The following is a 22,678-nucleotide window of genomic DNA, read 5'->3' as shown; positions in this document are numbered from 1 at the left end:
TTCTTTTCCCCAGGACTGAGAGTGATGAGACAGAGGATGTCTCTCATGTTCGGACTTGGTTGTTTATTCTTCTCTTATCTATATTACATATATACAGATTACAAGGAGCTATATACACTAAGATAGAGAGGTGCAAAGTGGCTAATGAAGAACCTCTTCAAGGTCTTTGATATGTCTATTTGTCCAATTAACAAATGCCAAGGAAGTTATTTTTCTTAGTGACCCAATGACCTGGCACCTGTGTGCTGCACTGTGGCATCTTCTGTCTAATCACTTATTATTACCCAAAAACCCCTAGAAGAAGATGAAGAAGGAAGAAGGAAAGGAACAACACCCTAAGTCCTCCATCTTGTCTCTTATTTTCTAAAATAGCTTAAACTTAAAACTCTTTCTCACCCAGTGACTTTAAGAAAACTCTATCTAACTTACACACTCACATTCCCAGTTTCTCTATTTAACAGCTGTCTCCATGCTGTTACGAGAAATTCAGTGGTTTTTTGGGTGTCAGAGCCAGGTATCATAGATAGGATTTGCATTTAGGTGCTTCACAGCAGCAACATATTTTTAATTTTCTTCTCTGATCCACTTCTCATGTCTCATCTGATTTTCTGATGGCTGCTGGGCAATTAGGCTGACATTTTCATGGACCCACCAGTCATCACCCCAAATGTCACCCTCAAGTTGCACCCACAACTCAGAGCCCACTCAGTGAGTACAATACTTGAGGGCTCCCACCTGAACACATTCACCTTTATCCACACTGGATCAACCTCCTTATGTGGAGGGGACCTTGCTCTTCTCTTCAACAGCCCAAAATATAGGAAAAGGAAGGAATAAACATGACCTGTCTCTTCCTGCCACCCATCATCACTTGTGTTCCACCAGCTCCTGGGTAAACATGGGGCTGGCATGGAGCCATAGCTCTCACGTTAGTCACCTTGCACCTGAACAGGGAACTTGATCCTCGGGTTGCATCCTCTTTCCATGTCACTTCTGGCACACATGGAGCTCTGGGCAGGCACTGTGGATAGCTAAAGCCAACACATGTTCCTGGGACACTGGTTGAGAGTTTGGGAGCTGCACAGGTCACTGAACCAAGGAGCTGAGACAGCCAAAGCCCAGCAGAACTTCCAGCCCCCTTGGGTGGCTCTCACCAGGTCTGCCCTGTGTTACCAGCAGTACCACAGCTGCAGTGGCTGGGGCACAGCAACGCTGTGGGATGGGGTCACTCTCTGGTGACACAATGACACCTGGAAAAATATCAGTATCCTCCACATTGTACTGTCCAACTTCAGGGGCTAAGCAAGTGTTCTGCTGAAATCCTGCTGATCTCATCACAAGCTATCCCAGGGGCTTTTCTCCCTTAGGATAACCTTTCCCACCAGCTACCCACATCTAACCCCCTGCAGCTCTCCACCTTGGCCTTTCTAAAACCCAGCCTGACCATAGGCATTGAAAATTTCAGCTTGGATCCGATCAGCTGCCTGGCAGAGCCATCTGTAAACAGATGGTGGAAGAAGGAAGCCTGAGAGCTGCCGTTGTCATGGCAGTGCCAGAACAGCCCCAGTGATCCCTGGCACCGGTTCTCTTGGAAAGGTAGTGGCAATCCTGGATCATGGGGGCTCTAGGCTAAGATGGACTCCATTCCTCACCCCACAGGTAAGTGCAGGGGGCTGAACCCACAGGCAGTAACCTCAATCCCAGCTCCTACAGCCACACCCTCACTCTGCTGCTGTTCTAGCCATTCCAGAGAGCTCGTATAGAGGAAAGGGAAGCTTCTGGGAGGCAGTGTGATGCCCAGGACATGGGCATCCTTTCCTGCCATAGAACCCATTGTTCACCCCCCTGCCTTCCCTATCCTCATCTTGGGAAGCAATTTCCTTGCCAATCACTCTGGTAACAAACCTGGCCACAGATGCTAACTTCACCCAGTCTGCATCAGCAGCTACCCTGTGTCCTTCCAGGAGGATGCAGGTGTCTCCAGAGGGGAATGTTGGCAACCTTGCCTCTTGCCATTACTCAGCAGTGTAGCACAGAGCTCCCACACTGGACCTGAGGGTCCAGAGGCAACACAGTTCCAGGAGCTCTGTGGGGACCCTGCAGTGGTGCAGGTCCCATACCAGTCTGCTTCCCAGATGGGGACTTTCATCCAGGAGGTGACGATTCCACACAGGCATATGTCTTGTCTCCAGGTGCTGAACCAGAGCAGCATCATCCCCATGAGGAGGGAACACCCACACATGATGGAAATGGGAGGGGGCTTCAGCCCTGAATTTCCAAAAATGTCCTTGGTCCTTGTAGGTCTGATGTATTTGTTTCCTCCAGCACCAGCTCCCCCCACTATAAGGCCACCCCACAAGTTCTTCCAACACCCTGAAAGATCTCAGAAACACTCCTGGTTCCTTCCCAGCTTCCATCTAACACACCACAAAGCCCCACACTCAGCAACTGAGGCCAGGACAAACACAGCCACTGGCATTCAGAAAGCTGCAGCCCCAGAAGTGTTTTATTTCTCTTAATTTGGAAACTGGTTTAAAAAAACAAAGCAAAAGCTCTGCTTTCCGAGTCAGTAGGAACAATGCAAACACCAGTCCAGGAACTCTGGGCTGAGGCATAAAATTCTTCTTTAATACAGATAATGCCAGCCAGCACACAGATAAACTAATACAGATAATGCTGGTACTAGCCTGGAGGAGGAGGAGACTCTGGGAAGGGTCTGCCTGTTTAAGAGGTTGTTTCTGCCTCAACAACACACAGAAGCATTCTTGGAATTGTTTTTCCCCCGTTACAAATCATCTAAACACAGGGTCACCCTTACACAGCAGGGCTCCATGGGCTGCCTCAGTGCTCAACCCAGCCTTGGCTCAGCCATGGCCTCAGCATCACTGCAGGACGTTTCTGGCAGGTGACCATGCTTCATCAGCTCACAGCTGAGCCAGATGCAGCTGACACTGCTCTGAGGATGAGAGCTATCCCCAGGCTCCCAACCATCCCCTGTGCTGGGCTCTGCCTGCCCCAGCTCTAATCTAAGTGCCTCAGCAATTTCTTCTACTCCTGCAGCCTCTTTCTGACAATACAAAGCAAATGCATGGACGGTCTGCTGTTTAGAGGAAAGTCAGAGGAAAAACTCTGGGAAGTGAACAGCAGATTTGCTGTTTCAGGATAAAGTCTTCTCAGCCTCAGCTTCCTTCTGCTGCAGCTTCCGAATCAGCTCCAACAAATTCATCTGTAGAGTCAGCTCCTGCAAAGGCAGAAAGATGTTTGTGCAAGTAGATGATCCCATTCCCTGCTGCAGAAAGAAGTAAGGACTGGCCCTTCCTCAAGAGCTTCTTGTTCTTAGGGAATGGGGGAAAAAAAAAAAACATCAACCAGGCAGCTAGAAAACAAATGCTTCTTCTTGTTCAGGTGTTTCTCTAAAACATGGAGTAGTGACATCTTACCAGACCTGCTGCAAACCATGGCTGTCACAGTGCTTGAGGATTCCTTAAGGACCTAGAGAGGCTGTTTCTTCTTGACCATGATAAATGTGCTAGGGGCTATGAGGGCTGGCAGGTTCTGCAGGCTGAGGAGGGGCAGCAGACCCAGACAAGGTTCTCTAGGCCCCTCCCCATATTCCCCATAGCATCTCCCTGAACCCTTCCCTGCACAGAAGGGCAGGAAGAGGAGGGATTGCTTTGGGAACCCTCTAAGTGGGATCCAAGGCAAGTGCAACACATGACTGTGCTGGTGCATCAAATTCCCTGCAGGCATTTCATTACCTATTCCGGGAAAACTCCCTTCTCCAGGACCACAATCAAGTGGAGACATCAACATTAGCTCATGGTTCCTTTGCCACCTGCTCGTTCTTTAGTTACATCTAGCTCAGAGACAACATGGTGGAGCCAATAATTTGTGTGTATAGGTCTGTGTCTCAGCCCTGCAGACCTGGAGCTATGGAAATAAAAATCTATTTTATCTATTTATTTAAATCTATTTTCAGTAAAAATACATCCCCTGCACAAGGAGGCACTTCATACAGACTGGGGGGGAAACACATCAGCTGATGGGAGCCACGTGAACAGATTCCAGCAGGCATTTCTTGGTGGCACTCACAGGTACAAGCCAAGATCCAGGTTGGGCTTGGCACCTATCCTAAAGGCAAACATACACAAGCCCAGCAAAAAGGAGCCCTAATAAGTGTTATGATTTAGAAAAACAACATAAAGGGCAGGGCAGGAGGGAGAGAATGGGCTCACTGCATTATAGGGCTGGGGAATAACAACACTGAAAAAATGAGAGGCTTGTTCAAGGCTCCACAACTGGGAATCATGTGAGTGGGTGTTAGAAAATGCCTGTTTAGCTTCATTTAAGCTGTCTTTTCTCAGCAGTAGGTCTTTATCAAAGTGACATTTAATCAGCTGAAAAAACAGAGTTAAGAACAGCCTGTCTCTGTGTTCCCTGCAAACTTGTATGGCTTTACAAAAGAACTTGGGAATTTTGAGGTTTTTTGTTCCTGCAGTGGCATAAAGACAATGTGGACAAACTCAGGTGACTCCTCAGATGTTTTGAAAGCAAATGCCCTGGGGAAACTGGGAACAATTCTTTAAGCACAGCCTGAGATCATCAGCTCCAGCAAGTCACATGCAAGAATGAACAAAGTGCCTAATAAACAGTCTTGAAGGCAGTTTTTATAGCTAAGCTGAATATAAATGCAGTAAATGAATTATTTTAGTGCTTTTCAGACCGGTTTGAGTCACAGGACTGCAAGCGGTTGGTAAAGTGTTTTTTCCATTCTACACATGGAAAAAAATACTGCAGGAAGTTGGGAATGCTGCCAAGTGGTACCTGGGTTTGTGCTCTGTTGTTATGAACTGAGTAGAAGGTCCGTCCAGTGCACACCAACCACCAGCTGGGAGGCAAAGGACGGATTGTTCGGTCTGACACACCCATCCCAAATTTATCTACAGTGAAATTTTTTTAAAAATTAAAGATACTAACCCAAGAGCACTGTCAAACAATCATGGAATGGTTTGGGTTGGAAGGGATTTTTAAAGGCCATCCATTTCCACCCCCTACCACGGGCAGAGATACCTTCCACTATCTCAAGTTGCTCCAAGCCCTGTCCAACCTGGCTTTGGACACTTCCAGGGATGGGGCAGCCACAGCTGCTCTGGGTAACCTGTGCCTTATTAGCCTTCCAGAGAAGAATTTCTCCCCAGTATCCCACCTAACCCTGCCTTTGGCAGTGGGACGCCATTCCCCCTTGTTCTGTCACTCCAGGCACTTGCCAAAACACCTCGCCTGCAATGCCCAAACACCAACCTGGGGGTTGGTAGTGATGTAGAAGCCAGACACCCCAGCCTTCTCCAGGGTGTTCTGCTGGTCAATTACTTTTTGGTCCAATTCCAAGACTATCTTCTCATCCATCATTCGCTGTTCCTCTCGGATCTGTTGCTCCATAGCCTGGAAAACATAGAAGTCAATGGGAGAGTGAAATATCTGCCTTCTTCCTAGCTTTTTCTCATCTCTAAGACTTTTACTGAAACCCAAGAGCAACCAGGCCCTGAATCTCTCCTGATGAGTGCAAGGATAGCAGTGGGCAACCAGCACAGCCCCAGGTATTAACACCTTCACCTGCAAAGCTGCCATTGAAGAAAATGCATGGAAGTCATGGGAACAGCCCACTCTCTGAGTGTTTGGAGGCCAGGGAAGACCATAAGGAACCAATCAGTGTCCAAATTGCTTTCCTTGATGAGTCACTACCTGAGCTATGGCTGAGCTCAGCCCAAGAACCATGTGCCCCTCTAAGGTGAGGCTGAAGGAAGCCTTGGAGGAATAACTTAGGCCACTGAAGCTCATCAAGATGGCTCCCTGGACACTAATATGTAACTGGAGCTGTAAACCCAATACAGATCCTATTTATTTGTGAAAGGATCTGAATGCTGGGCTCTATTTTTGACAGACTGAGAAGAATACGAAAGAAGGACTTAACCAGAATAGCTCCAACCAGGACATGGCCACTCCTGCCTCACCAACATCTGCCCAAACTTCAGCAGAGTCTCTGTGTTGCCTCCAAAGAAATGAAGCCCAGTAAATATGTGGATGACAAAGGCATGCTGGAAATCAGGAATGGAAGCAGAGAGCAGGATTGCAGGGGACAGGCAGAGCAGAGATCAGGTCAAGAGCTCCATGTGTGTGCAGAGGTGATACAATCTTACCAGGCTACACTGAGCAGCAGACTTCCTTTGCAAGCCACAGAGAGCACCACAAATCATCAAATCCCATCAAAAAACAATGACAGGCTCATTTTTGTAGGGTGGGTAGCAGCGTGAGCTGCTTAGCTTACTTAGAGATTCTGCCCCTCGGCTGAGGTGAGACCCCACCTGCAGAGCTGCCTCCAGCTCTGGGGGCCCAGCACAGGAAGGGCATGGAGCTGCTAGAGCAACTCCAGAGGAGGCCACAGAGATGCTCCAAAGGCTGAAACCTCTGTGTGACCTTGGACCCCCTTCCAGGGCCTAAAGGGGCTCCAAGAGAACTGGAGAGGGACTTGGGATGAGGAATAAAGTGACACAACAAGGGGGAAGAGTTCAAATGGAGACAGCAGGATTAGATTAGATGCTAAGAGGGAAATCTTCCATGTGAGGATGGTGACACACTGACTGTGGCAGCTGTGGCTGCCCCATCCCTGTAAGTGTTCAAGGCCTGGTTGGATATGTCTTGGAGCGCCCTGGAATAGTGGCAGGTGTCCCCACCCATGGCAGGGTGTGGGACTAGATGAACTTGAAGGTCCCTTCCAACCCAAACCACTTCAAGATTCTCTGCTTCTTCTGCAAGAAGTAAGAAATAAATAAAGCATTAGAGAGCATCCAAAGGAAGGCAAAAAACATGGTGATGGGCTTTGAGGGGAAACTATATGAGAGCAGCTGAGGACACCTGGTCTGTTCAGCTAGAGGAGATTGAGGGGAGACTCACTGAAATTACAACTTCCTTGAAAGGGGAAGAGGAGGGGCAGACACTATCTGTTCTCTGTGATGATCAGTGATAGCACCTGTGGGAATGACATGAAGTTCTGTCAGGGAGGGTTAGGCTGGATATCAGGGAAAGGTTCTTCCCCCAGAGGGTGCTGGGCACATCCCCAAGGCTGCCAGAGCTCCAGGAGTGTTTGGACAGCGCTGCCAGGGATGCCCAGGGTGGGATTGTTGGGGTGTCTGTGCAGGGCCAGGAGTGGGACTAGATGGCCCTTGTAGGTTTCTTCCAACTCAGCTTATTCTGTGACTGTGAAAAGCCACAAGTTTCAACATTTCATTCATGCAATGCTTTCTCTTTGTAACAGAGAACACAGGAAAATGTTCAGCTGGAAACATCCATGTGGTTAAACCATCCCCACTGCACAGAAAAACAGAAGTCACAAATCGCAGGATTTCCTACACCAGTGGCTGGTGGTTAAAAAGGCCTTAGAGAGGAGCTGAACGCCCACACCCTGCCACAATTCCTGGTGAAAATTCAGAATTTGTGTGACAGAACTCTTGGCCATGAACAGTCTGGGGAAGGGCTGAGGTGTGTCTGCAGCAAGAGTATCCATAGCTCTCTGCAAAAAGTGTGACCTAACAAAGAGCAGTTACCACTCTCATGGGGCAGGAACCTCTCCTGGGTGTAGAGCCCATAATTAGCACGTCTCAGTGAGAAACCTTCACAGAACCACCTGCAACTGAGGATGCAGAACTTGGATCCACTAGAAGGTGACCATACAAAAGTTGCTCCAGAGAAAACATTCACAGCAGGATCTCATGGCAATAAGCAGGACGGAACTCAAGACAACTCCAGCCCCAAGAGAAGGCAAGACAGAGTGATGACTGCTTTGACTGCTTCTTCACCAATGGATGCTGAGGAACAAATCTAAGCAAGCTCCGTCCTCGTATTTTCTTCAGTCCAGGGGTTCACTCCCTTTGTGGGAGACAGATTAAAATCCTTCATTCCCTGGATTTTCCTTCTTCCCACCCACCTCAGTGAGCCATTGTCACCTTCACTTACTGTGGTGGAGAACTGACTTTCTTTGGGCTTGAAAAAAACACCCAAATTTAAGTGCCTCACATTGTTCAGTGTTGGCATCTAATTCTGGGTTAGAAAAAAGTGCCGTATCTTAAACAAATCTGAGGCACACAGGTTTTGCTTCAGCCCTGGTGGCCATGGACCCTGCATGATGGGTTAAGCTTTTCTAAATGCCATAGGTTCCACTGAGAAGCCCAACACCTAAAACATCTTGTATTAGCTGTCCTGGGAGCCCAATCCCAAGCTATCTCATGGGAGCTGGTCATGGAAACCTTTGACCACAGAGGGCAGCTCCAATTAGACACATATCAGATGTAACAGAGATGATCAATCTGTTCCCAAAGTGCTCTACAGCAGAATTATCAGAGGACAAAGACAGAAAGAAGTGACTCTATTAACACCTGGGAGAGGAAAGCAGAAGAAAGGCAGAGGGCGGGTAGGAGGAAGTTGCACAACATGTAAGACAAGGAGAAGTGAGACATATTTGGGCAATTTAATGAAATACTGGAAGCATTTAAAACAGGCAGTAGAGATTAGTGCTGCAAGTCTAAGTTACTCAGAGACAGAAGTAACAAGAACAGGTACCAGAGGTCCAGCCTGGCTTTAGTCACCTTGACAGGAAATGAGGAATGTGGAAACACTAAAGAATCCAACAACAGCAAGCACTGACAAGGTGCTTGCCATGGGCCAAGGCAGGAAACAGTTCTTGTTCACCTAATGTGGACCAAAGTAGCTTCCCCCGACATTTCAACTCCACTGATTAACATAACCAGCTACTCGCCATTTTCTTACATTACAAAACTGCCTCTATCACCAAGAGGTGACAGAAAAGTCCTCTGGGACTGAATCTTTTTGAAATGCCTTGGGAGGCTCTCAGAAACTATTACTATAATTATAAACTCGAGGTGTTTCCTCCTTATCAGTCGTACTCAGTAAAATGTGATTGCTTTAAGTGTTGTCTACTTTTGACTTGTTACAATATCATGACAGATCTCAGGTGCTTTCTTCATGTTTTCTATCACTTGCTTCCTATCCTATACAGGCTTCAGCCTTTGGAGCAAGCTCCTGAGCTTCCACAATTCACAGAACACACCTGGGATGGCAAGAGCCTGTGTCCTTACTGTGAGGGGGAAAAAGAGCAAGAGCAGGAGGCCTCTGGATTGGGGTGGGGAACCTACGTCTATGTCTATGTCAGCAAGGCCAGCCAGGACAAGTGGTGTCCCCTGAGGCTGCAGGGCAGGAATAGCCAAACCCTCTGGAGATGGTGCAGTGCTCCTGCAGCAACGGGGCTGTGAGAGCCCTGGGAAGGGACACAGCTCTGCACCCCCCACCCCCTCAGCTCCATCTCCAGCCCAGCCCCCTCACCTCCATCTCACGCTGCTGGGCTGCACGAAGCAGTGGCAGGTTGTGGGGCCTACAGCACTGCTGGGCCTCCTTGTGCCGGTGGAACAGCTCCTGCTTCAGCCCTGCCATGGGCATGGGGGGCTCAGGAGGGCACACTGCTGCCAGGTGCCTCAAGTGCCATCAGTGCCCTCCCCCCAGTGGCCTCCCCACAACCTGCACTGTCATTCCCTATATGCCCCCACAACCCATCCCCAGGGTCCCCCAAACCTGACTTTCCTGTGTCACCTCCAAACCCCCGCAACCTGTCCCTCTCAGTGCCACCCCCAGGCCCCCAGCGTCCCCATCACAGTCCCTCAGTGCCCCCTAGTGTCACCCTCAGTGTCCTCCACTGTCTCACAATCTACCCCCTCAGTGTCACTCCCTGCCCCCTCACTGTCCCCCATTCCCCACAGAACTCGCCCCCTTCCCCCGCAGTAGCACCCCCAGAACCTGTATCCCTGGTGTCGCCCTACCGCCCCCACAATGTCCCACCCCCAGAACGCCCCGAACCTCCCCCCCAACCCCAGAGATGCCCCAGGCCCGTCTCCCCCCCCGAGGTCCTCATCACTTCCCCGGAGTGCTACCCCATTTCTCCTGAGCTGTCCACCCCCTCTGTCCCCTCCAGTGCTCCAGGACGGACACCCTTGTGCCCCTCGCCCCAGTGCTCCCCTCTCCGGTCCCCGCAGTGGCCCGGGACTACCCCCACGGTGGCCCCGGTACCGCGGTGCTCGCTGTGGAGCTGCCGCCGCTGGCTGTACAGGTTCTTCTCGGTGAGGTGCTGGATCTCCAGCAGCCCTTGCACGATCTCGAACACGGTCCCGTCCAGTAGCGCCAGCGCCAGCTCGGACAACGTCGTGTACGAGAGGCGCTGCTGGCAGGCACTGCGGGCACAAACAGGGTCAGCGTGGGCACCGGCAGCGGCCCCTGGCCCTCCTCGGCCTCCGCTTACCTGGGCAGCGCCTTGACAAGGGCCTGCAACTCGGCCAGCAGCCGATAGTGCCGCTCCTGCTGCCGGGACAGCACCTGCTGCTGCTGCTGCTGCTCGGCTGCCTCCAACCCGCCGGGCCGCGCCATGGCGCCCGCGCCGCTCCCTCACCGTCCACTTGCGATCTGCGCCTGCGCAGGACAGAGCGACCGAGCCCTCCTGCCGCAATTTGCGCATGCGCGGAACCGCCCCACGTTCCCGCGAGTCTCCATCGTCCCGTCCCGCTCCGCCCCCGACCCGCTCAAGCCCCGCCCCTCCGATGTTCACAAGCCCCGCCCCCAGAGAATGCCAATCCCGGTCTCGCCCCTCCCCGTGACCACGCCTCCTGTCCAGCCCCTTCCCCATGGCCATGCTCCCTGTCCCGCCTATGGCCACGCCCTCTGTCCCACCCCTTTCCATGGTCACGCCCACTGTTTAGCCCATGGCCACGCCCCCTGTCCCGCCCCTTCCCCATGGCCACGCCCACTGTTTAGTTCCCGCCCATGTCCACGCCCATTCCTCGTCCCTTCCCCGTTGTCCCGCCCGTTTCCCCGCCCCTTCCCCATTGCCCCGCCCCTTCCCGCCGCTCCCGCCCGCCGTTCCGCGCGTCTCCGCTCCTCTCCGCTTCCGCAGCCCCGGAACTCCCGCGCCCGCCCTCCCAGGCCCCGGCCGGAGATTTCCAGTCGGCTCCACCCCAGCTCATCCCATGGGATGCACGGAGAGGAATCTCGGAGTGTCCCCCTGCTCCAGCTTGGAAGCAGCTACAGATACTTTATCTGTATTGATATCTGTATCTAGGTTGATGAGGACTTTATCAGGAGCATTTCAGACGTAAGTTGTCCGCTTTGGAGTGGATGAGTCAAAAGTGGGTGGCAGGGTGACTTCAACCACGGCCAAAAATGTAGTGCATCACCAGCACTGGTGGGATTGCACTCTGTGAAGTAATTCCAACCTGTGAAGTGGGACACAGTGCCAGGGTCATGCTGGGCAATGTGTGTGGATGCCCTGGGAAGGATGAGGCTGCTCGGCTGCCCAGATCCCTTCCAATCCCTGAAAACACACAGAATGTTCTGCGCTGGGATGGTGATGGGTCCTTCCCGTGTGTGCTGGGGTTGGGAGATGAGAACTGGAGCAGGATGAGCTGTGCATTCATGCCAGCAGAGCACAGGAAAAGGTTCCTGTCTAGAATTAGTAAGAGGACAGATTCATTGAAATGAGTTTAAGTGCCTTAAAAATACTGGATTTAATAGGACTTCAAAGTCTACAGAATCTGCACTGCTGCTCAAGGGGACTGGAAATGGCAGAGAGAACACAGAGCATCTCCAGCAAAATGTGGTATCCTGAAAAAATCCTCAGATGGAAATTACTTTTTTTCCCCCAGTTCAATGCCTCAAATTTCGATCCAAGGATCCCCAAATCCCAAGTGCTGGAGAGGCTTTGGATGGGCTGACTGCAGATCTCTCTACGCCCGGGCTGCTTAGACCTTACGGAGTTAACCCTGCTATGTCTGTCTGTCCAGCATGCCCCCTGCCCATCCTTCCCCCAGCCTTGTAGCAACACCTCCATGGAATGATTTTGTCAGGAACCACCACAGGGTTTTGCTGTGCTGGAGCAGCCAAACGCTGAGTGCTGCAGCCTCTAAATGAGCTGCTGGGTAATGGGAAAAAAGAGTCCTTTAAAACAGAGCTGTGAGCTGTGAGCAACTTCGATTGGGACAATAGTCTGGATCAGATGAAAGCACCCCCTACACTTTGCCATGAAGATTTGATGCTAGCTTTTTCTAAATATCCCCTTCTGTGTGTCACCTGCTGTCACAGAGTTTTGCTGTCCCAGGGAATACCCCCAGCAGCACAACCCAAAATCCCATTGATAGCCAGCAATGCTCAGGTATGGTGATGAAGCCTTCACCTGAAACATAACCAGGCCAGCTTCCTCCCCAGACACGGCTGCCTGTGCTGGTGAAGATGTAAATGCCACCTGTCTTGTCCCCTCCAAGTGTCACAGCCTCATGGGCATGCACAGTGCAGCCTCTGCCTTGACTTTGCTGCTCTTGTGGCTTCACCAGGTTTCTGCTCCCTGCCCAAGGCTGTTTTGAGGGGCTTTCAAGCCTGGGGCTGTCTGGCTGTGGGGACCCTGAGCAGCAGCAGGCTGGAGGGAGGAGGCCATGCAGGAGGCTCTCGCAGTGTGTGGCCATGGCTGTGGACAGTGGTGTGGGGTGCCCGTGAATCGCTGTGGGTGGAAAGGGGGGTAGCTGGGCAGCTGAGAGGCTCAGCCCAGGGAAGAGGAGGGCACATGCCTGGGGATGCTCTCCAGCAGTGGCAGCAAGGGAGCAAGCACGATCTGTGCCTGTGCAGCACTGTGAAGGTGGAGGAAGGGGGCATCCAGGGCCTCTCCTCTGCCATGGATATTCCTCTCCCTTCCTTTGCACTGCAGGAAATCTGCACTATCTCCCTTCCCACCGCTGCTCCCAGCTCAATCGCTACCAGATGTGGATCCCATGCATTTCTCATTAGCCCGGCAGCTCTGGGCGCTGCCTCTGCAGCCTGCAGGCCTGGCAGCACAGACATTGGGATTTTGGGGCTCCTAGAGCAGGGATCTGAGCTGGTGTGTGATCCATGAGGTACCTGGCTGTGCTTTGCACTGGGATCACTGCTGGGCCAGGATACTGGTGGGGATGCAGGGTGAGCTCTCTGTGGGGATGGAGCTGGGACAGGGTCCTCTGCTGGGACCTGCACAAGTGCCATGGGGACAGATGGACATAGGGTTTGGGTTGGGGAACTGGACTGCAGCTGGGTCAGTCACTGGGGACAATCTGCAGCCCTAGGCTGGGTTTGGGAACACAGGGGAGGTGCGTGGGTGGCACACATGGGGGCCAGGGCTGGAGAACACAGTGACCTGGGGTGTCCCATGCTCTGTATGTCCAGGCAGGGAATACATCAGGATATGCTGGGATGTGCAGGAGGCTCCTGGAGAGTGGGTTCAGGCTGAGATGGAGTAGTCCCTGACAGCTAAGTGTTTGCAGTGATGCCACAAGCAGCTCAGGTGACACAGCATGGGTGGAGGAAGCACAAGTCCTTCCTGAGGTCCCTAGAACATGCCAGCACTGAGGATGAAACCACGGCAGCTCGACCCAGGGGCTTGAGAGCAGAAACAACCCTGTGGTTTTGTTGTGTTGCTCAGGAAGAGCCTTAACTAAGCCTGGATTGAACTATGAAGGGACAGACAGACCCGAGAAAGCTCCTCTGTCCTTCCTCACCCTGTCACCCTCACTATGGTGTGAGAGAGTGGCTGGGGAAGAGCCCAATGGGATGCTTCCTGCTGGGCAGGATGAGGCCACATTTGGGTGCTCATGGCCATGGGACCTCTGCATTGGGAGAGTGGTGTCAGGAAAATTAATCCACAAACACCAGAGGTTTATGTCCAAAAAGGAGACAGAGGAGTCATTTTTCTTTATTCAAATAATGGGAGAGGCCATGGGGCATTCCCCTGGGGTCTCTCAAATTTTTGGAGGGTACAGCCACCCTTTTATCATAATTCCGGCCATATGTCCCTTCTCTCTTTCCCCATAGGCTGAGGTACTTGAGAGGTACAGGCTTCCCAGAACGCCTGATACCTGGGATAACCCCCCCACCAGTGCATAATCCCCTTCTTAATTCTTAACTCTTGTGGAATTTTATGGTGTTTCCCCTGTGTCTCTTTCATCTTTCAGTGGAATCCATCCCATTGTTTCTGTTATCTCTCAGTGACGGTTTCATTTTATCAGCAGACTCACAGCTTGTTTGTGAAGACAAACCCATCATTCCTCTCAGAGGGATGTTCCTTGCCCTGACACAGAAGAATCTGTGGCTGATCTTGTCCTGCTGCTGCTTCATGAGGCCTCAAACCAGCTGCAGGGCTTTCCTCATGCTGAGGAAATACAAGAAATACAAGAAATACAATAGGAATGGGGTGTCTGTGAAGCATGGTGCATGAGGGCTTATTGCCATGGGGAATAATCCTTGAGAACCCCGAGCACACACCTTCCTGCAGGAGATGTCTGTCCAAGCCTGGAGTCCCTGGGAGAGCTGCCACGTTACCACGGCTCTGAGTCACCACTTCAGAGCTGGGAGTGTGCCCCCCAACCTTTGGTGAGTGTAGTGTCACCAGGCAAGCCTGCTGTCACTGAAAGAGGCCAATGCACCACCCATTCTGCATCAAACATGGCTTTACTGCCTTTATTGTGGAGTCAGGGACAACTGATGCTGGCAAGCATCCCAGCAGCGGCTCTGCTGTCCATGGCATCTGTGAGGACCGAGATGCCAGGGCTGGTGACTGGACAGCAGCTCAGCCCAAGCCATGGCACCCACAGTTAGTCCCTGGCTGGTGCCTGAGCTAGGGTTAGAGCCAAGGTTTTCCTTTAGCAGCAGCCCCCCAGAAGGGCCAAGTCAGGGGGGCTCCTCTCCTCAAGGCTGGATCTGTCTCTCCTCAGCCATCTTGGCTTGGATGGTTTCCTCAAGTCTCCTCCAACTCCTCTTTGGACCTTTCAAGGGCTGCCTCAGCCCCTTGGGATAGGGGCTCCAGCAGCAGCCCTCTGACTGCACCCTGCACTGGTTGTGTGGTCACCCACTACAGTGGCTTTGCCACCTGTACCCAGCCTTTCCCCCTCCTTTTTTAGGCCACTTCAACCTTTTGTAAGCCCTCACCTCATCCCCCAGGCAAGGGGAGGGCATGGCTGGGACTGCCAGAGACTCAGCCTCACCGGATTTATTCCAATTTAAACACTGAGTAAAAGTGTTTCCCCTGCTCTGGCCTCTGGAGCTGAAAATCTGAAGGGGAATTTTACCCCTGGGCTGCAGCTAAAATAAGACCTGGATCGAGGTGGTCACTGGCTCTCGGTGGTGCCGGGTGAAACCTACATGCTCTCTTGCTGGCTGGCTGCTGGTAGATGGGAGACCAAAGGCTACTGGGCTGGAAGGGCAGCATGCATCATTGGAAATGTGTTGGAAAACATGTCCAGTCTTTGGACATCTGGGCCAAGCTCCATGGGGACTCATAGAAGATGCTGCAGCCATGTGCCCTGAGTGCATATTATTCCTAGGATGGGACATGGATGCTCAGCCAGGGAAAATTCATGTGGTTTGTGGCTCAGCATCCCAGGAGCATCTCATGTCAAAGACTAAAAAGAAAAGGGTGTCAGGTCTGTTTGAGGTGAGGTGACAAGTCTATGTCACCCCATGGACAACAACCCTGCCTGGGGAGCCTAGGCAAGGGGCAGGAGCTGCTTCCCCTGGAGCTACTGGAGAGGCTTCCAGCTGGCTGGTGCAGGTGCTCCCAGGTCACTCACAGGGCTTCATAACCAATAATGACCTCAGATGAGACAGAAGTGTGTGGACTTGGCTGAGAGTTGTGTTCAGGGGTCATGGGCTGCAAGGGATGCGTACAAAGGATGTACAGGATGCAAGTGACACAGCAGGCTGCAGGGGGCACAAAGAATGCAGCTGGACATGAGGGATTCAGTGAGCTGAGAAGGATGCAAGGGATGTAAGGGATGTAAAGCATGCTGAAAAGGCTGCAACAGGCTATTAAGAATGCAAGGCATGCAAGGAGGCTGCAAGGGATTCAGTGAGTGCAACGGGATGTAAGAGTTGCAGTGGGATGTAAAGAATCCAAAGGATGCAAGAGATGCAAAGCATATGACTGTATGCAGAGGTTGCAGCAGTCAGAAGCCAACCCCTTCTATCCCTTGGCTGGGACTGCCCGGTTGGCGTCCGTGTCCCTCTGTCAGCAGCCTGACTTTGGCCAGGGGCAGGGACCCCAGCTCGTGGGTCCTGGGGTCCCCCTTGCTGTGCGCCTACAGTCACCAGCGGAGCAGGGGACAGGCTGCACTCCCTTCCCCTCAGGATATTTGCGGGGTCTCCAAGGCCCTCAGGGGGACAGAACACCCCTCCCAACGAGGCGGCTGCAGCTCCTCTGCTGCAGACAAGGGGCCCATTCAGCCCTGCGGCCCGACACCCCCCACCCCGCCCCGCATCCTGCGCAGCTCGGGGGGAGCGAGGCCAGCCCCCGGCAGCAGCCAGGGCTGATCATGTGGCTCCTAATGAAATCCAGATCCGGGCAGAGCGATGACATTGCGCAGTGATTTGTGCTCCCACACAGACTAAACACGGGCAGGCGCAGCCGGGAGCGCAGGCTGGGGATGGATCGGGTACCCGGAGCCCCTGCCTGACTTCCGCCTGATTATTCCTGCTCACAACACTTGGATAGAGTGCCCTCGTGCTTTCCCTGCAAAAAATGGATTTTTCCCAAATGATGCTTGGAGAAGCTGAAATAAAGGCTCAGGCTCTTGGATTTGCCCAGCGATGGCTCCGTGTGTTAGAAGTCCCTTTGCTCTGTGCAGCTCATTACGGCCAGGGATTAATTGGCGTCATGGATCACGTGGAGACACTTTCACTACTCCATGGGCCGAGGGAGAGGCTTAGAACGGAGCCGAGGTGGGTTTGCTGGGTGTGCAGCCCGCGAGGTGCGGCATGTCCTGTTGCAATCCTCCTCCCGATGGGATCCCTCTGTCCCACCCCCGTGGTGAGAGCCCTGCTCGTCTCAGGGCACAGGCGGCGGAGGGGGTCCTGGAGTGGATGCAACACGGACTCAAAGTATCTAGACACAGGAGGCTCAAACTTGCTGGAATAATCCTGGGTTTATTGTCTGTCGTCCGTCTGGGGCAAGAGAGAGACCGAAATGCCCTGGGTCTTATCTCTTATACCAGGGGGCAGGGGTGATCGGGGGATACAGGGAGGTCACAGCCGATGGGAAGAGGGAAGGGAAAGAAGGTTTTCAGGTAGCAACTAACATTACACAAACCAGAGGTGAGTTTTACCCTTGGGAGATACCAAGATTTTTAGATGCACTACAGCAATGTCCCCCTGATGCCTGCGAGCGGGGGTCCGGCTGCAGCCCCTCCCTGCGCAGTGCCCAGGGTAATGTGCCCCGCTAAAGCACATTCCTGGGACCCCCATCCTTCAGGCTGGACTGTGGGGATTGTAGAGGCTCCCCTGCAGGTCTCGATGAGCTGAAGGTTCATCCCTGCTTTGAAGCCCATGTAATGCATTGCAGCGCAGGACAGGGCAGAGGAGGGGACCGTGGCTTTGCCCAGCCCTGAGTGCCCATCACTGGGGACAAAAAGACTTTAGAGGGGTGCCAGGTCTTGCTTGCAGAGCCCGGAGCTGCCGCTGGGATGGTGCTGGGAGGCGAAGTCCCTGCCAGACATCCTGCTGCCCTGCTGGAGTCACCTGAAGCTCAGATCCTCAAGGAAGTACCCAGCACACTTGGATTCAGAGTCCCAAAACCCGGTCTGTGGGCACGGTGTTGAGAGGTACCTGGGTGGCACTGCCATGAGGCTAGCGGGGATGGGGCTGGCACCTGCATGCTGTGGGTGGGCTCAGCCTGACCTCGACGTCCTCACCTGCAGCTCCTGGAGCTTAGAAAAATGGGTAAGTACATAAGTGTATATATATATATATATATATCTCGTTTGTGTATATATATAACTGCATATATAAAACTGTGGAAGTGTATAAATTATGTTATATATCTATGTTATATATTTGGAAGTATATGTACCATGTACTGCAGGAGTATATAGGAGAGTGTAGGTGTCTATATATGAAAATAAATATAGAAATAGAAAAACATTTACTCCAGGAGTGTATAGGAGTGCATACAAATATATTTTTATATTATATTCATATATAATATATATTGACTTAGAAAAATTATGTATATAATATATACACACATTTTTTTTGTGTGAGTGCATATACTCCTGGAATACGTATTTTTATCAATGTCCCGTGTTTTGTGGCATCTTGGGCACAGAGTTCAGAGACAAACTACTCCCCACCCCCCTGCCTCATTTCCTCATGAGGGAAAAGGCTGCAAATACCCACCCAGAGGTTCCACCATCCCAAGGCAAAGCTGTGGGTGCTGAATCAAGATGTCCGTGCCCATGCCAGGGCTGCTGGTGCAGGGTCCCAGAGCCACCACTCATGATCACAGGGACCCCTGGGGCACAGCTTTCTTCTTCCTGCTGGGGGCTGATGCTGGAGCTGCCATCCCGCAGGATGGCTGCAGGGTCACTGCAGGATCACTGCGGGATCACTGCAGGATCACTGCAGGGTCACTGCGGGATCACTGCAGGATCACTGCGGGATCACTGTGGGATCACTGCGGGATCATTGTGGGATCACTGCGGGATCGCTGCGGGATCACTGCGGGATCACTGCGGGATCACTGCAGGATGGCTGCAGGATCACTGCAGGATGGCTGCAGGATCATTGCGGGATCACTGCGGGATCATTGCGGGATCACTGCGGGTTCACTGCGGGATCATTGCGGGATCACTGCGGGATCACTGCGGGATCGCTGCAGGATGGCTGCAGGATCATTGCGGGATCACTGCGGGATCATTGCGGGATCACTGCGGGATCATTGCGGGATCACTGCGGGTTCACTGCGGGATCATTGCGGGATCACTGCGGGATCACTGCGGGATCACTGCGGGATCATTGCGGGATCACTGCGGGATCACTGCGGGATCACTGCGGGATCACTGCGGGATCATTGCGGGATCACTGCGGGATCACTGCGGGATCACTGCGGGATCACTGCAGGATCATTGCGGGATCACTGCGGGATCACTGCGGGATCACTGCAGTGCCCATTCTTGGCTCTGTGGGTTCGGTGCTACCTGCATGGAGAGGAGCTGGTGGGCACTGGGAGAGTACACAAGAAACAGCTGATGGCCTGCAAAAGGCTTCTATTTCTTGCCACTGAAACACCACCAGAGCCCTCCTCAAACCCCAGCTATCCCCAAGAGATGTTAATGGGGTCGCCGATGGCTGTGGTGAGGAATGGGAAATTATTCTGGTGGTGCTGCAGTGACTGCACCTCTTTGGGGTTCCAGTTGGGGTGATCCACACAGCCTGGCAGCAGACAGCCCAGTGCCAGCTGGATGCTGGCTGCACGAGGATGTCATCCATATGGCCTGGGGACATCGCAGTGTCCCCAGCCTGGCCATCCCTGGAGCCAAGTGTGCTGGTGAAGGCAGTCAGGACCCTGCATCCACTTTGTGAGGCAAAGAAGGAAATGGCCATTTCCCCACGTGTAACATAGCCACAGGAAGTGTCAGCTGCATATATATTTATATCCCTATAAACCTGATGGAGCTGCCCAAACCCCTTCACAGTCCCCCCATCCAGCATGAAATTCCCTCTGACACTGCCATCCCCCTTCCTAGCGAACACTGAGAGAAATTTCCTATATAGTTTTGAGAGTTCTGAGTTGTCTCCCATGTGTTTCGTTCTCATTGGAGTTTTCCTTCTGAGTTTATTTTTGGTAAAGCCTGAAACAGGAAATGAATTGATGGCAGCAGGCTGGCTTTTATTGCTGCTTGCTGGCTGAGAGAAAAAAAACATGCTGTTGTCCAACCCAATGGCTCCTTCTTTGCTTTGGGAAATCAGGAGGAAATGAGAGGAAGATTAGTGTTGTGGTGTTGATGTAGGAGGGGATGAGCCAAAAGTGTCACCATGCTCCTCTGATCCCATGGATAATATGCTGGTGGAACGGAGGGCTGGTGGCTCCATCACAGATGCTCCCACAACTTCTCCTCAGCCATGGCCACCATGTTGTCACCAAAAGCCCTACCTGTCTATCAGGGAAGGTGGATCCTGCTCTGTCTCAGGGGAGCACAACACCTGATTTCCCTGCATTATAACTGGGTTCAGCGGGTTTTTCCTTGAGGTCAAAGTTTTCTGCCTGGCCAAAATAGCCCAGGAAAGCAGCTCAGAACAAGCAAGTATGTATCATTCCCTGGTGGAACTCATAGCTGCAGGGAGATTGTTTGATAGTTTTCAGCCTCTGCGGAACCCCTGAACAAGACCTCTTCACTGGTGTCTATCACAGAGAGCTGTCAGTCAAAGATATCCCACATGCAGTGGTGGGAAGAAAGCCTGCAGGATGCCTGGAAAAGAGATTTATCAGCCCTTCATGATACTGAGGTGTGGCAATGCCTCATCCATGTCTTTCACAGCCCACAGCATCACAGGACATGACTGGAAGATTCTGAGCTGTCTGAGCTGAAAAGACCCTGTTGAAAAGACCCTGGAAGCAACAGAGAACCTCAGAGTGAACATCAACTTGTTGTTTTTCCTCAGGTAAGGCAAAGCCCATAGTGGAAGCTGCTTGAAGGACACAGGCAAACATCTGAAGGAAGTGTCCAGATGTCTCCTAGTTCAAGAGGGATGTGAAGAAACTGGAGGCCTGGACAAGAGATAGCAACATGTTCATGGAGTTGGCACACATCGCACCAGGGGGAGGGGGAAAGGCTGGGCTGGGGGAAGGATTCTGAGAACAGCCAGTGAATAAGGTCACAGAATCCTGGAATATCCTGAGCTGGAAGGGACCATCCAGTGCAGCTCCTGGCCCTGCCCAGACCCCCCAACAACCCCACCCTGGGCATCCCTGGCAGCGCTGTCCAAACGCTCCTGGAGCTCTGGCAGCCTCGGGGCTGTGCCCATTCCCTGGGGAGCCTGGGCAGTGCCAGCACCTCTGGGGGAAGAACCTTGCCCTGTTAATCAGCTTAAATCTCCACAAATCTGCTACAGCTTCATGATGAAGTTGAACCCTTCTTGATGGTGCTGGATGATGCAATGGGGTAAAACAGTCACCAGCTGAAGCTTGGAAGATTCAGGTTGAATCTTGGAATAAAATTCCTCCTCAGGAGAGTGACCCTGGAACAGTCAAAGGAAGCTGGGGCATCTCCACCCTTGGAGAATCCCAAGACTTAGCCTGATATTGCCACGGCCACCCTGACATGATGGTTGGGCTGGAGCCTCTGGTGATCTGCCTGCCTGTCTGTGACAGGGGATTTTTGCATTTATCCATAGGCTCTCCTCTGGCTGGCTGGGACTGTGATTGGTGCCCATGGATGGGCTTATGCCTGAGTGATCCTGTGCTGTCCCAGGATAGCCTGGGGACCAGTGAGAGCTTACAGTGCCCAAATTTCCTGAGGCACCAGCCCCAGTTTTGCTGCCTGCATGAGTGAGAGTGCCCCAAGAGGAGGCTGGGGCAGTTCCAAAATTCACCTTGCTGGGTCACCATCATGAGCATCAAGGGTGGCTCCCCTGTGTGCTCTTCGGCACTGACATGAAGAGATGTGTATAAGGACCGTGCGATGTCTATGACAAACCTTGCCTCTTAAATTGTATTTAGTTTTGCACTTTCATTGCCTGGATTCAACTCCTTTACTTCTCTTTTACTAACCTATGAGTAGCTTAATCTGAGTGTCTTGGAAGCCTCTTCATTTTGTCCAACAGCAGCCTCCATGGTGGAGATAGGGGCTTGGATGCCATCCCAGGTCTCATTAGATTCAGTGTCCCTATTTTTCTATTGATTTTCTCTGTTTTGTATCTGGTGACATTGAGCTTGTTCATCCACTCCTTTTTCTGCACAGTGTGATGTCCCAGGACTAGTTTTAGCCATTGTCCTTCACCTTTCCAAATAAATCCTGAAGGAAAGGGGAAGGAGAGTGAAGGAACTCTGAAAGGTCATCAGAAGCCTGTGAAGGAAAGCTGTGATGTCATTCTTTGGCTTTGTGTCATGTGATGATGCTTCTCCAGACAATGGCAGGTACTGTGCTGGCTCCAGCTACACAATGCTGATCCATGGCCAGGTGTGGGCCAGAGCCCCATCCCTTCCTGAGTGCTGTGCTGGGCTGGTTGTAGTCCTGGTCCCATGTGGTCTCATCCCATTTTGGTGTTTGTCAGCTGTCTCCATCACCTCTTAGATTGCTGTGGTTGACCTTTTGGTCTGGTGGTCTTCTGGGACAATCATCCCCCACTCTGGGAACAGCTTAGGATGGCTCAGTGGTGGGCACCAATGCTCCTGGCTCCCCTGGAAGCAGACAGCCCTAATTCTAATGTCAGGGAGAGTCCTGCTTAGGAATCTTGGGCAGAAGCTGTGTGGGAGAATCCTCAGCTTCTGGGCTGCCCCTGGGCTTGTCCCAGCCTTGTCCTCTGTCAGCATTGTGCCTGGGGCTGTTTGAAGACATCAAATGCTGATAGAGTTGGCAACCTCTGGGCAGGGGGTTACAAAGCTCGGCTCAGAGCTCTGCACCCCCATGCCCCCCCTCCCCCCCATTTGCATCCCAGCACCCGGAGCACCCAGGGGTGGGCTCTCTCTGCTGTGGCCAGAGCTTTCTTGAACCTCAAGGTCTGACCCAGGCTACACTGAGGAGTGTCTGACCATGGGACCAGTCAGCCATTGGGACAA

At 52.3% G+C, this 22,678-nt stretch overlaps 1 protein-coding gene across 1 annotated transcript; it reads right to left on the bottom strand.

Moving 5' to 3' along the window:
• Positions 1–2,478: 2,478 nt before the first annotated feature.
• On the bottom strand, positions 2,479–10,543 carry DGCR6 (DiGeorge syndrome critical region gene 6). Its single transcript, XM_058851819.1, has 5 exons — positions 10,361–10,543; positions 10,132–10,292; positions 9,394–9,494; positions 5,302–5,442; positions 2,479–3,241 (listed from the first exon to the last, which is right to left on the bottom strand). The coding sequence occupies exons 1-5, from the start codon at positions 10,483–10,485 to the stop codon at positions 3,158–3,160; spliced, it is 612 nt and encodes a 203-aa protein (XP_058707802.1). The 5' UTR covers positions 10,486–10,543; the 3' UTR covers positions 2,479–3,157.
• Between the last annotated feature and the right edge of the window lie 12,135 nt (positions 10,544–22,678).

Source organism: Poecile atricapillus, chromosome 16 (genome assembly GCF_030490865.1).
Source record: "Poecile atricapillus isolate bPoeAtr1 chromosome 16, bPoeAtr1.hap1, whole genome shotgun sequence".
NCBI classification, from domain to species: Eukaryota; Metazoa; Chordata; class Aves; order Passeriformes; family Paridae; genus Poecile; species Poecile atricapillus.
Note: the sequence above shows the minus strand (reverse complement) of the source record. Positions and strands in the feature narration are given on the sequence as shown.

Coding starts and splice junctions, on each gene's coding strand:
- DGCR6 (XM_058851819.1), bottom strand. CDS start 10,485: ATGGCGCGGCCCGGCGGGTTGGAGGCAGCCGAGCAGCAGCAGCAGCAG. Junction 10,293..10,360: donor CTTGTCAAGGCGCTGCCCAG/GTAAGCGGAGGC, acceptor TTGTGCCCGCAG/TGCCTGCCAGCAGCGCCTCT. Junction 5,443..9,393: donor CCCAGCAGCGTGAGATGGAG/GTGAGGGGGCTG, acceptor TATGTTTTCCAG/GCTATGGAGCAACAGATCCG.